The 15294-nt window shown below is 44.7% G+C and overlaps 1 protein-coding gene across 5 annotated transcripts in view; it reads right to left on the bottom strand.

Moving 5' to 3' along the window:
* The window catches only part of EML1 (EMAP like 1), a 197010-nt gene that overhangs the window by 76005 nt on the left and 105711 nt on the right, over positions 1-15294 (bottom strand). For all 5 annotated transcript variants that reach the window (XM_060401922.1, XM_027957388.3, XM_060401921.1 and 2 more), the window contains exon 2: positions 7912-8094. In XM_060401922.1, coding sequence (XP_060257905.1) covers positions 7912-8068 — 157 coding nt within the window. In that variant the 5' untranslated portion in view covers positions 8069-8094. The remainder of the gene's footprint in view (positions 1-7911; positions 8095-15294) is intronic.

Genomic DNA, 15294 nt, shown 5'->3' with positions numbered 1-15294 from the left:
CTTTTACTGGTGCCCAGGTTGAGTGGAGGGAGGAGAGGACAGAGGGCGATCAGGTCTGGGAGACGGGGGCCTGGGCGTGAGGTCCAGAGTGTCCCAAACTGGCAGTGTGACCGCAGGCAAGACCCCCTGGGACCTGCTTCCCTAGTCCTTACGGTAAAGACTTCATAAAATGCTGGAAGGGTAGCTCTTCCTGCTCTGAAATCTAGGACCCTGATTCCTACATTAGAGTGAGAAGAGTGTTCAGGAAAGAAACACCCGGGTTTCTATGTGACTTTGCCACGCTGTGTGAGTTCTCGTAGACCCACTAACCCACCGGAAGTGAAGGAGAGGAGCCAGCAGGCTGAAGTGGACAGGTCCTGCAGGGAGCAGAGGCAGCCACATACAGAGTGTTTATGACCTGTCTGCGTGCGTACTATTTCATATAAACTCCCACAAACTACCCTTGAGTGAACTTCCCTACAAAATGACTCCAGACTGTGGGAACTGAAAATCTCTAACAAAGGTATTCAGAATCTCGGGTCTAAGGCATTCACAAGTATGCTTGAGACGAAAAAGTCTTCATCATTCGAAATGGGAGGATTGGAATACCCAGACTTTCACGAAATACTATTTTTGACAATGTATCTTCAAAACTATAGCTGATGTAAACACATTCAAGTATAGGTAGTCAAATCTACTAATGTTTGTTATTATGATATTGTTATAATTTTATGATCAAGATACCCTTTTAACTCTTGTTATTAAGTCGTGTCCAACTCTTTGCGACCTCATGGACTGCAGCACGCCAGGCTCCTCTGCCCTCCACTATCTCCCAGCGTTTGCTCAAATTCACATCCACTGAATAGGTGATGCTAACCATCTCATCCGCTGTTGCCCTCGTCTCTTCCTGCTCTCAGTTGTGCCTAGTATCAGCGTCTTTTCCAATGAGTCAGTTCTTCACATCAGGTGACCAAAGTGTTGGAATTTCAGCTTCAGCATCAGTCCTCCCAATGAATATTCAGGACTGACTTCCTTTAGGATGGACTAGTTGGATCTCCTTGCAAGGGACTGTCAAGAGTCTTCTCCAACACCACAGTTCAAAAGCATCCATTCTTCGGTGCTCAGCTTTCTTTATGGTCCAACTCTCACATCTATACGTGACTACTGGAAAAACCATAGCTTTGACTATATGGATCTTTGTCAGCAAAGAGATGTCTCTGCTTTTTAATATGCTATCTAGGTTGATCATAGCTTTCCTTCTAAGGAGCAAGCAACTTTTAATTTCATGGCTGCAGTCACCATCCACAGAGATTTTGGAGTCCCCCCAAAATGAAATCTGTTACCCTTTTAATTTACATCACATTAACAACTCAATAAAAAACAATAACAACTTATCTAATGTGCAACATTTGATAAGCATAGGTTTCAAAATAAATTTAATTATGAAAAGCATGACTATGTATGTGATTATATGTAGAAATTCAAAGTTTAACAAAACTGACCATTATGAACCCAGAATTCCTAACTATCTACGTCAAAATTGAAAAGATGTCTATATTTGGAATCAGAAAAGGTGACATGCTTTCGATAAATTGAAAGACAAAGTAGATAATTACTCATGTGCTAGGTAAAAGCCTTATCACTAATTCCAAGCAATATTACAGATGCATTTATCCTTCGATCCAGCAATCCCACTTCCAGGAACCTATCCTAAAGATACACTGGAGAAATAAAAATGCCGTATGCACAAGGCGTGTTTGCGAAACAGGGATGGCACATGCCTATTTCTTTCTACTTTTATATGCATTTGAACGTATTCATAATACAAAGTTTAAAAACAATCTTTCTCAGTCTCTGAAATATATCTACTGAATATATCTACCAAGTGTTCAGTCGCTCAGCCGTGTCCAACTCTTTGCAGTCCCATGGACTGTAGCCCATCAGGCTCCTATGTCTATGGGATTCTTCAGGTAAGACTACTGGAGTGGGCTGCCATTTCCTCCTCCATATCTATCAAGTCTTTTCTACAAATCACTAACGAACGTCTATTTAAACTGGCAAAGGCAATTACAGAGGAAAATGGAAGAAACTATGGCATGTTCTGTCTAAAAGAAAGCACAAGTTATTTTCTGTAATTAACTAATTTGTAAGGAGAAAGATAAGGAGAAAGCGCAGTAGATGTGAGAGAAGGAAAAATTGCTAATTTTGGCTAACCAGGATAAAGAACTAAGTTAAATATGCATCGATTTCATTCACTGAAAAGAACTTAAAATTTTTTAATTTGTTAGTTACACCTCTCTAATAAAATTTATAGACTATAAAAGACTATAATACAATATTTTACATAATTATATGCTGAATATGATTTATTGTATTTAGGATACTTTGCAAATTAAATTAAACCTTGAAAAAAAGAACTCTCATTTCAAGTCACATAGTATTCATTTCTTAAATATTCGGTTTGATTTGAATAATGCTAATTTAAATAATACTGCTAAGAGGCGTGTACATCCAAGCAACACAGATGACTGAGAAACAGAAGCGAAGCCAGGCCTACAGGGGTCAAGTTCCAGATTTCCCCAAACCAGATGGACAATTTGTGTGGGGCAAATTATCCAGTCTCCTAGAGGCTGCCTTCTCATCTGTAAAATGGGAACACTAATACCCACCTCAAAGGGCTATGGAGAAGTGACATGAATTAATATATCCAAAATACCTACTGCAAAGGCCAACACCTATCCAATTAATAAATGGTAGTCTCAGGTATTATAGTGAATATCAGTGTTAAGTGTTAATATAGCAGAAGCTCCTTAAGGATGACTTGCAGTTTGCTTTCCACAGTACTCGCAAAGACTAAATTCTGAGATGAGGTTTTGATGTTCCAGATTAACAGAACTGTCTTGCTTGTCAGTGCCTCCAGCAGATGGTTTCTGCTTATAGTGATTTACTCTCTGATCTATTGATTAATGGGACTATTAATATAAAGAACAGGAAAGTCCGAAGAAGGTATATTCAGGTTTTTAAAAAGTTAAGCTGTCAAACGACAGTCTGAACTGCCAAGCAAAATTTAAAATGAGAAATAAGAACTCTTGTTGGTTAATGTATAAAAAAGCAAACAATCCTCTCATACAAGGGACAACTAGATTTCAACCTACATTTTACATTAAAATCCCATAACACTTCCCTAGAACTGAAGTGGAAATTAGTCGTGCATGTCAACAATGGATCTATTATGAATTTAACTCCAAAGCACGTTCCTTGTCTTCTCGAGAATACACGTGAGCAAGCTGCAGCCTCCAGACATTTGTTCTGAGCCCTGTTGCTGACCTTGTGCAGTGAAGATCACCTTTGGTGGTAAGAAAGGAGTCATTTTTAAAGCATAAATTCCTTCTGCTTATTAAGAAATGCACACCAAAGAACATTTAGTATAAAAGTATAAAAAGGAAAAAAAATCATCACCCCATCACTCAGGGAAAAAAAAAGATAACTCAACTCTTGGTACATTTCACTCTTCATTGCATAGATTTTTGTCTGTCTAGTTGGAAAATACAACATATCCAGTATGATATCCTGATTCTGCCTTTTAATATAATACACAAACATCTCCCATGCTGTTATCTAAAACAGAAGCATCTTTGAAGATTACAAAGCTTTCCCTCATATGAGGTGCCACAGTTTTCTGGTTATGTCCCTAGTGGTTACTTTTGCTTTTGTATTTTCTATACAATTTTTCTCCAATACCTGTAATTCTGTAAGGAATTCCCTTATTCCCATGCATTTTTCTGTATCTACACTCAGAATAGCAATATAATGGTGTCTTTTCACTGCATTCTGTCCCCCTAGTCCAACCACAATATTGAAAAAATTTTCATATTAGCAAGAATTTTAAGAATATCGGCCTCCAGATATTATTCGATTCTCTTCTCCCCAATTTATGATAACCCAAGCGCAGCATAATTAAAACATCCCAAATCTTCCTAGTCCCTTGGACAGCAAGGAGATCAAACCCATCAATCCTAAAGGAAATCAGTCCTGAACGTTCATCAGAAGGACTGATGTTGAAGCTGAAGCTCCAATACTTTGGTCACCTGACGCAAAGAGCCGATCACTGGAAAAGACCCTGATGCTGGGAAAGATTGAAGGCAGGAGGAGAAGGGAGCGACAGAAGATGAGATGGTTAGATGGCATCACCGACTCACTGGACATGAGTTTGAACAAGCTCTGGGAGATAGTGAAGGACACACTATCATGAAAAGGATGAGTTATCATCCATGGTCTCCCTGGCAGTACTGAGGCCAGTGAGTGGACACTACAGTCTGACATTTTAGAATGGCTGATGGACGGTCATGGCGCTCACCATGCCCTTCTTTTGAGCTGAGCTACACCAGCGGCTCCCTGTCTGACCAGGTGGCCTATTTCTCTGAGGCCCAGTCATCCCTGTCACTGGGAAAACAGCTCAACGCTATGCACCAGAAGCTCAAGACTCTTAGACCTAAGCTTCTGGCAACTCACCCTGGAGGGAAAGTCGTTTAATATTTAAAAAATCTGAACACCACATGCCCAGTCTGTACGAGGGCGGCAAACCCAAAGAACAGCATGTGGCAGTAATACTGTGGCCTTCAAAGACCCAGAGAAGGTTTGTCTCAAAGCTGTCTTGCCTAAGTATCCCCCAACTAAGCCACAGCTCTGGAGTGCCAGCTCCAGGTAAGGGGCACATGGCATGCCAACATGGCAAGCTCTGAAAGAGAAGCAGTGACTCGGAGCTTCCCATGGGATCACTTCCGCTTCTCCCCTCCTCTCCCACCATCTTCTAAGTGCATATGAAAGCGGGAACACCACAGCCCCCTGCATTCAGGCCATGCCACTCACCAGTTCTCTTACGACCTTTTTTCTATTTCTTGGTGTGACTTTATCGTGCTTTGGTTTATTTTCATTTTCGAAAAGAATGCTATAAAGAAACATCCAGTCTAAGTATGAAGAAAAAAAAGTTAGAAGTTTCCAAAACTCAAATTTTACTCTTAATCAAGAAAAGAAAACTCCTAGGCAGGCCCCTTTATTCCACGCCGCCCCCCCCTTTTTTAAAAATAGAAGTTTAGAAGCCTGAAGTTGTATATAAAGCAACGACTTCAAATGCACCCTTTAAGATACAGTAGTCATCAGATTTATTTTTGGAAAGCTGCGTAGGTCAAGAATACCTAGAATAACCTGGTTTCTATTTAAAATACCCTAATCGCTTTGTAACTTAAGAGAAAAAGATTATTTAAAGGGATTATTCACAATGTAGGCATCTCCCAATATGTATATCTCACATGGAGCTGGTGATAATTACCCTGAAGGACAGGGAAAAGAGATTGCTTTCCACAGACATGTGAAAATGTATCCAGGCTGGAGAAGAAACGAACAGATGCAACATCAAGATAGTACCCTCTCCCGACTCCAAGGAAAAGATGGTAACTGTGAAATGATTTGCTAAATCCCAACAAAATAAGAAAGGTAATTTTAAAGGGACATTTACATGCTACAGACTTAAAACGGCTTAACCAAAGGAATTTGACAGCCAAGATGAATTCCGTTTTCAAAAGTTAGCCATGAGGAAAAGCAGTTCTGGCCAAAGATGAGTAATGCATATTGGCTGAAATCAGCTGCCAGGGTTCTAACTAGCAGGAGAGAAGCTTTTACGAGGCATTTTATTTCTACAACTGTAAGAAGAGGGTCACTACAGAGTTACTTAACACACAAATATTGCTTTCTATTTTGTTCCTAGGCACCACTGGGGAATGAAATGGTGATTTAAATGTGCCAGAAATCCACTATTTATAGGTATAGAATTCTGTTATAGGCAATGTTCTACTAGAAAAAAGAAAAAGCGATTAAAAAAAAAAAAAAAAAACCAGGAGGTTTTGCCTTACCAGGAGCTTATGAGCAAAGAAGGAGGGGAAGTTAGTAATAAGCTTCAGGTTCTAAGCACGTCAGGGAGGGGCCTGCCCCCTCTCAGCCCCTGATCAAGAGTGTTTGCTGCGCTGGACTGGACGCCATTATAAACTGAGGGCAGAGAGAGAGATGAGAGACACTGAAAGTATCCAGGTGGCACAGCCTCCACAGGGGCCAAGGAATAGTGTGTGGTTTTGGTTTTGGTTTGACAAGCTCTCTCTATCTCAGAGTCTTAGCAAACTGTTTTCCAGTCCACTGTGGACATTTCTTCCTGGATTCAACTGGCATTTACTGATCACCTACAACTGTGCACGCCTGGGCTACAATTCACCAACGTCGGCTACAACTCACCAACATTGGCTACAAGTCACCAACGTCAGCGACAAGTCACCAATGCCAGCTACTCGTCACCAATGTCTACTGCAATTCACCAAGGTCGGCTATAACTCACCAAGGTCGGCTATAACTCACCAAGGTCGGCTACAACTCACCAATGTCGGCTACAACTCACCAATGTTGGCTGCAACGTTGGCTACAACTCACTAATGTCGGCTACAACTCACCAATGTCCAGGCAAAAGATACTGTCACACTTTGTGGGATGATTTCAACAATCCTACGATTGCTTCAGTGTTGTTTGAAGCTTGGGTTCTCTGCCAAGATTAAGAGAGCAATGTATCTCCTGGAGCAAGAATCTGCCATGAACGACCATGTGATCCTACAATCCCACTCCTGGGCATATGTCCAGAGAAAACCATAATTCAAAAAGACACATGCACCCCAGGGTCCAGATCAGCACCGTCCACAACAGCCAAGACAGTGAAGCAGCCGAGATGTCCATCGACAGAGGCGTGCGTAAAGAAGGTGCGGCACGTTGTATGCAGGGGCGCATTAGTCGGCCACACAAAAGGACCACATCATGCCACTTGCAGCAACGTGGATGAACCCAGGGATGATCAAAGCAAGTGAAGTCAGTCAGACGGAGAAACACCACAGGCTATCACTTACATGTGGCATCCAAAAACAAATACGAATGAACTTATTTACAAAGCAGAAATAGACGCACAGACATAGAAAACAAACTTACGATTCCTAAAGGGGAACGGAGGGAGAGGGATAAATTAGGCGGTTGGGATTAACATATACAACTTATTGTGGTCGTTCGGTCGCTAGGTCGTGTCCAACTCTCTGCAACCCCACGGACTGCAGCACACCAGGCTCCTCTGTCCTCCACTATCTCCTGCAGTTTGCTCAAATTCATTTCCGTTGAGCTGCTGATGCTATCTAACCATCTCATCTGTATATAAAACAGATAACCAACAAGGGCCTACTGTACATAGTCAGAGAACTATACTCAGTATTTTGTGACATCCTATAAGGGCTTCCCAGGAGGCACCCGTGAAGAATCTGCCTGCCAAGGCAGGAGACCCAGGTTCTAGCCCTGGTTCGGGAAGATCAGCTGGAGAAGGAAGTAATAGCAACCTGCTCCAGTATCTGTGCCTGGAGAATCCCACAGACAGAGGAGCCTGGCAGGCTACAGTTCACGGGATCGCAAAGAGTCCGACACAAGCGCACACTCACATAAGAGAGACGAATCTGAAAAAGAATAGATACATGTATGCGTATGTTCTTCCCAGGTGGTGCTGGTGGCAAAGAACCCGCCTGCCAATGCAGGGGACAGGGATTTGATCCCTGGGTCGGGAAGATCGCTGCAGAAGGAAACGATGATCCACTCTAGTAATCTTCCCTGGAGAATCCCACAGACAGAGGAGCCTGGCGGGCTACAGTCTATGGGGCTGCAGAGAGTCAGGCACAACTGAAGCAATTTAGCATGCACGCCTGTATATATATGACTGAAGCACTTTGCTGTACGCCTGGGACTAACACAACATTGTAAATTAACTGTACTTCGACTTTTTAGAAAAGAATACTTAAAATGAGAAATAACCAAAAGGCACCAATGCCAAGCCCACTGCCGTTCCTGTGTATCTCCAATGCCCACCTTTGGTAGGTCCTTTCCTGTTGAGCACGGCCTGCTGCTCCTCGGTGATGTTCAGCCTCCGAACCACATCGGCCAGAGCCGACTTGAGCAGCTGGATGTCATCCTCCTGCATCTGGACTCGCTGCTCCAGGGAGGCGATGCGGTCTGTCACCTCCATGCTGCTGGCAGCAGAAGCGCTGTCATCTAGACCGGGGAAGAAAGGAGCAACTGAGTCTCAACTGCTGCCCAGAGAAGTCAGACCCAGAGGCACACACCAGCACGCGGCCATCACACAGTGGTATCTAAAAACTAGAGACCACGGCTTCCCTGCTGGCTCAGTCGGTAAAGAATCTGCCCGCAGTGCAGGAGACCCACCTGAGTGCAGGAGACCCGGGTTCAACCCCTGGGTCAGGAAGATCCCCTGGAGGAGGAAATGGCAACCCGCTCCAGGATTCTTGCCTGGGACATCCCATGGACAGAGGAGCCTGGTGGGCTATAGTCCACGGGGTCACAAAGAGTCGGATACAACTGAGCAACCAAACCACACCACCAGAGACCACGGCAGACTTGTATGAAGCCTTTTATTACAAGGAACTACAGTGCTTCATTCTGCTACTGTCTTTTTATTCTCCAGATTTGTGCTTTTCGTTTTTTTAAACTGTGGTTTTAATTGCCATGATATTTTTCTAGAGCCGGGCCATTTTCTTTGCATGATATTAGAGAACCCTAGAAGTAGAGTGGATCTTAGCATATGTCTAGTACAACTTCCCACAGATGGTGGAAATCTGCTGCCCAGCCTCTGGCTTTTGTTCCAGCGATGCTACTGACAGGTCCGTGCAATGACTACCCACCAGTCAAGACTTTAAAGGATTGGCTAATCTGACAAACAGGCTTCCCAGGTGACTCAGTGGTAAGGAATCTGCCTGCCAGGAGATGCAGGTTTGAACCCTGGGTTGGGAAGATCCCCTGGAGAGGGAAATGAAAACTCACTCCAGTATTCTTGCCTGGGAAATCCCATGGACAGAGGAGCCTGGCAGGCTGCAGTCCATGGGGTCACAAAAAGTCGGACAACACAATTTAGCAACTAAACAACAACAAACCTGACAAAGCAATCAGTTCAGTTCATTTGCTCAGTCACGCCTGACTGTGACCTCGTGGACTGCAACACGCCAGGCTTCCCTATCCATCACCAACTTCTGGAGCTTGCTCAAACTCATGTCCATGGAGTTGGTGATGCCATCCAACCATCTCATCCTCTGTCGCCCCCTTCTCCTCCTGCCTTCAATCTTTCCCAGCATCAGGGTCTTTTCCAATGATCAGCTCTTCGCATCAGGTGGTTAAAGTATTGGAGCTTCAGCTTCAGCATTAGTCCTTCCAAAGAATATTCAGGATTGATTTCCTTCACAATGGACTGGTTGGATCTCCTTGCACTCCAAAGGACTCTCAAGAGTCTTCTCCAACACCACAGTTCAAAAGCATCAATTCTTCAGCGCTCAGCTTTCTTTACGGTCCAACTCTCACATCCATACACGACTACTGGAAAAACCATAGCTTTGACTAGATGGACCTTTGTCAGCAAAGTAATGTCTCTGCTTTTTAACATGCTGTCTAGATTGGTCATAGCTTTTCTTCCAAGGAGCAAGCAACTTTTAATTTCATGGCTGCAGTCACCATCTGCAGTGATTTTGGAGCCTAAGAAAATAAAGTCTGTCAGTGTTTCCACTGTTTCCCCATCTATTTGTCATGAAGTGATGGGACTGGATGCCATGATCTTAATTTTTTGATTTTTGAGTTTTAAGCCAGCTTTTTCACTCTCCTCTTTCATTTTCATCAAGAGGCTCTTTGCTTTCTGCCATAAGGGTGGTGTCATCTGCATATCTAAGGTTACTGATATTTCTCCCACCAATCTTGATTCCAGCTTGTGCTTCATTCAGCCCAGCATTTTGCATGATATACTCTGCATATAAATTAAATGAGCAGGGTGACAATATACAGCCTTGACAACTCATCACAGTTCTGTCTAGAACAGCCAACTCATAATTTCTTAGCAAGGTCCATCAGGGCCCTCCATGGTCCTCTTGGCCTCTCCAACTCATCTTACACCCTTCTTCTCTTCTCCTTCTGAGTTCCTGTCACACTACCCTTTCTCTCTTACTTTAAGGATTTGTGTCTGCTGTTGCCTTTGCCTGAAGCATTTCCATGACCAAGTTCTATTCTTTCAGTCTCAATTCAAATGGGAGTTTTTCAGAGAATCTGGCTAATAATCTTTCCTAAAGTTGTTCTTTTCAGTCATATTCACCTTGTTTCTTTTCTTCTCTTTTCTGCCCGTGCCATGCCCTGGTGACTCAGCTGGTAAAGAATCCAAGACCTGGGTTCGATCCCTGGGTTGGGAAGATCCGCTGGAGAAAGGAAAGTCTACCCACTCCAGTGTCCTGGCCTGGAGAATTCCATGGATGGTACAGTCCAAGGGGCTTGCAAAGAGTCAGACACGACTGATCGACTTTCACTTTCACTTTATGTACAGAGGAGCCCGGTGAGCTTCAGTCCATAGGGTCACAAAGAATGGGATTCGAATGAAATGACTCAGCACACATGCATGCAGTTTGCAGATGGCAGTCCCCTGAGCAGGGATCAAACCTGCAGCGGAAGCATGCAGTCTTTATCACTGGACCGCCAAGGAAGTCACATCCATCTTATTTCTTTCTTTCATAGCATCACCATGGACTATAATCACCTTGCTTGTTTGCTCACTGTTCATGTCTCCTAACGAACATGTAAGCATCATAAATCTCTTCTGCTGCTGGGTACGATGACTTCTCTTGCATAGCACTCCCTGCAGAAAGGCATTGTGAAGCCTGCAAATCATATAAACAACAGAAGCAGCACTGGAGCATGGACACAAGCATACAGACTCCAGCGGGAGTTTGCACTCGCTTGGTGGAGGGACGATGGGGCACTAGAAAAACACCCCAGACTCCCTGTTTCATGATTTTTATGATTTCATGTTTCATGATTTCCCTGAGCTAAGCAGTAAACACACAGGTCGGTGAGGACACATGTGGAAAAACCTGCAGTCTTTTTGTCCTTAAAAAGTCAAAAAACGAAGTCTGAAAACTGTAAACATTGGCTTGAGTGGGGAAATCCCTAGACGAAAAAAGCTAGAGGTGGGGGGGATCCCCAAACTCTGTCTCTTCATTTCTGACTGAATATCATGATATAAAATAGCGCTGAAAAATTCATTAGACATGAGCGTTTGATTAATAACGTGTTTTCTAAGCCATAAAATAATCTGTTTATGGAAAGTGAAAGTGAAATTTGCTCAGTCGTGTCCAACTCTTTGCGACCCCATGGACAGTCCATGGAAAGAATTCTCCAGGCCAGAATATTAGAGTGGGTAGCCTTTCCCTTGTCCAGGGGATCTTCCCAACCCAGGGACTGAACCCAGGTCTCCCACATTGCAGACGGATTCTTAACCAGCTGAACCACAAGGGAAGCCCAAGAATACTGAAGTGGGGGTGGCCCATCCCTTCTCCAGGGGATCTTCATGACCCAGGAGTCGAACTGGGGCCTCCTGCATTGCAGGCAGATTCTTTACCAACTGAGCTATCAGGGAAGCTACCAATCTGCTTATAGAATCATATTTTTTGAGTTGTCCGAGTGGACGGCAGCTTTGAGCAGGGCGCCACATCCATTGGTGGGACCCGAACACACAGAATGTGCTGGCCAGCACAGCCCTGGACGGGAATCAGTCAGCTTCTGTTGTTCAACCTTGTGTCTTATAATCATTATCACATAATCCAGCATGTAAGACAGGCAGCTATATATCTGCTGCTCTATATTGTCAACATTTATGATGCAAAACAGCATTCCAGTGGCCTGTTTGTGCATGTATGCGTTCTAAGTCGCTTTAGTCGTGTCCAACTCTGTGTGACCCTATGGACTTCAGCCCGCCAGGCTCCTCTGTCCACGGAATTCTGCAGGCCAGAATACTGGAGCGGGTAGATGTTCCCTTCTCCGGGTGATCCTCCCAACCTGGGGATCGAACTCCGGTCTCCTGCACTGCAGGTGGATTCTTTACCACCTGAGCCACCAGGGAAGCCCAAGAACCTCCGTATCTGCCTTCAAATACAAGTGATTAAAAACTTAAAGGTCTGATCTGCTAAGAGGACCTCCATTTGTGAGACTGGCTGAAGTTCTCCCCAGGCCACATAATCCCAGTGCTTATCAGATCCTGCCAGCACCGCAGCCTTCACCACTGTGGAATGTCTTCTGCTGCTGTGGGCAGTGACCCTCGAGATCAGACTCAGGCTTCTTGGCAGCAGTGGCAGCTGCCTGGAGTTCTTAACCTTGTGCACAGAAAAGGCCAGTGTTGTTCGAACGACTTACCATGCCAATTCAGCTGGGGCCAAGCTGATTAGCATAATGAGCAACAAAACCCCAAGCTCGGTTTAACCAACACAAACCATTTCCAACCTCTGCGCATGGCACGGCACAGGATGGGCGAATGCATCTGAATTCCGTCAAAGAAAACCTCATGAGACTGGGAATCCAGCCCACGTGAAACCTTCACAGGTTATTTACTTAAGTAATTTTCATTCTAAGGCCTCTAAAGTTCGTCTACAGAGGTCGTTAAGATGGTGTTAACAAGAGGGCAGCTTGATCGGTTTTCAAAGTTTTCGCATTCTTTCAAGCATCACTGCACTCTGGGGTGTGTTAGGGGAAGCTTGGGAAAAGATGATATTCTCTGTATTTTTACCTCTTGAGTTTTTACCCAGAACTGGCTGTGGCGCTGCTCATTTCCTCAGCAAGTCCGGGGGATCTATTTACACAGGGCGGGCAGGGTGTCCCTTTATCTCAGTGTGGGTAACCATCCCTCAGATGGCGGTAATGCTGTGTGCGAGGGGGTGGATAGGATTTAATGTGAGGCGGGACCGGCCCCACAGTGGGGCGAGGACCTCAGGGCAGATGTCTCAGCGGGCCAGCTGTTCTAGAAGACACTCTGCCAGCCACAGACCTTCCTGGGGCTGCAAGTCCAGCCTCCTGGCATTCTGTCAAGGTCTGAACACAGTTCAGAAGGCTGGTTCTTGGAAAAGATCATGATCAGGGTTACCTGCACTGGACTGTCTGGGTCCTGGGGCTTCCGAGAGGACACTGACCTGGGATTCAAACTCAGCAGGGCTCAGCTCCTGGGTCTGGCACTGATGAACTGTGTGAGCTTGGCCAACGGGACTTGACCCCTCTAGGAATAACACCATAACCTGTCTTCTGAAGTTCTTGTGAGGTCAGAGGTTAATGTATACGAAACATCAAACAGGATGATGGCAAATGGGTGCTCAACACAAATGGTAGTTTAGTATTTTTTCACTTGTTCATATTGCTTTATGGTTTTTAACTTTTTATTTTGTGTCGGGGTATAGCCGATTAACAATGTTGCGACAGTTTCAGGTAACAGGGAAGGAACTCAATCATGCATATGCATGTATCCATCCTCTCCCAAACTCCCCTCCCATCCAGGCTGCCGCATAACATTGAGCAGAGTTCCATGCACTACCCAGTAGGTCCTTGATGGCTATCCATTTAAAATACAGCAGTATGTACATGTCCATCCCAAATTCCCTAGGTAGTCTAGGATTTCTATAGTTCACTGCTGCTAATATTGTTTATCACAGCAAAGAGCAAACACTGAAAACAGTGAAATCAACTTTACTAAGTTATTGAACACATCCTGCAAGTATGCGCAGTGCTTGCCCCATGAGACCGGCTGAGATGAAAGTAAAAAGTACCATTTCTGGCTCTGCAGCACCTTGATCACGTTGAGGAAATGTGACACAAGCTGAAATGAAGAACAGCTTCACGAAAGTCCTCTGCCATGACAGCAGGGCTTCCCTGGTGGTTCAGACGGTGAAGAATCCGCCTGCAACGCGGGAGACCCAGGCTCGATCCCTGGGCTGGGAACATCCCCCGGAGAAGGGAATGACAACCCACTTCGGTATTCTTGCCTGGAGAATTCCATGGACAGAGGAGACTGGCGGGCTACTGTCCGTGGTGTTGCAAAGAGTCGGACACAGTGAAGCGACTTAGCACGCTTGCAGGTGCTGTCATGGGAAAGTGTTAGTCACTCAGTCGTGTCTGACTCTTTGCAACCCTATGGACTGTAGCCCACCAGGCTCCTCCGTCCATGGGCTTCTCCAGGCAAGGATACTGGAGTGGGTTGCCATGCCCTACTCCATGGGATCTTCCCGACCCGGGGATCGAACCTGCGTCTCTCACATCTCCTGCACTGGCAAGCAGGTTCTTTACCATCAGAGCCAATAGGGAACCCTTGACAGCACCTGGCTGGTGGCCAAAACACGCACCGAGCATTCCATCCAGGCCTCTGTCTTGACTCGCTTCTCATAAGAACCTAGCCAAACGCCAGCTTCTTTCTGAGTCTCAGGTGATGTCACTAGGCCTGGTAGGTCCTATCGCACGCCTGGTTCCGTGGGTAAAAAGGTGACCTTGAGCTGTGCCCTTTACCTGGTCTTCATGCTGCTATTTGTGGCTATGACTTTCAAGCTTAATTACTGTTTACAGTGAGAAGTGGCACAAAAAGATCTTCAGGCAACTTATCTGTTTTATTCTATTAAAAAGGCAAGGGAAGTACACTTTTTTCTTCATTCATATGATTATCTCATTACCTAGAGATAAAAACAGACTCTTGACTCTAAATCTCCTGGTGATATGAAGGTCCTGCTGTTATCTGAATGATGTTCCAGGAGGTCGACGTGGGGCTATTCTTTAAAAGGTTAACTGAGAATCTGTCCCCTTTATTTTGAGGTGGCCTCTCTTTTCCTTAATTATTTAAAACATTAAGGATAGCACCAAACAGTAATAGCTACGTTTACTACCCCCCCACTATGCGTCAAACCCTGGGTCTTATGGGGCATTATCTCCAACCCATACGACGTCTTCTTTTCCTTTTTTTTTTTTTGGCCAGGCCCTGCTGCATGTGGAATCAGTTCCCATACTAGGGATGGAACTCATGTCCCCTGCATTAGAAGACTGGAGTCTTAACCACTAGACCACCAGGGAAGTGCTCATACAACTGGCTCCATCTGGGTGTCACGCCTGTTTCAGAGATGAGATTGAAGAAGTTAGGCTTCTCACGCACCTCATCTAAGTCATGCCGTGAATGCAGCAAGGCAAGGGCGAGCCTTTACACGGGACCCTGGAGTCCCTCCAGTTGACAAGTACTCATTCCAGTAGGACGTGTGTGGTACTAAGCACAACATAAACGTATAATTTTTGCATCATTTTACCTTTTCCAAAATATTAGACAAACGCCATTTAGAAAAAGTCTAATAGGGTTCTAGTATTTTAGGAACCAGTCGTGAGAGCAATAAGGATGAACAACGACTCAATAAT

Source organism: Ovis aries, chromosome 18 (genome assembly GCF_016772045.2).
Source record: "Ovis aries strain OAR_USU_Benz2616 breed Rambouillet chromosome 18, ARS-UI_Ramb_v3.0, whole genome shotgun sequence".
NCBI lineage: Eukaryota > Metazoa > Chordata > Mammalia > Artiodactyla > Bovidae > Ovis > Ovis aries.
Note: the sequence above shows the minus strand (reverse complement) of the source record. Positions and strands in the feature narration are given on the sequence as shown.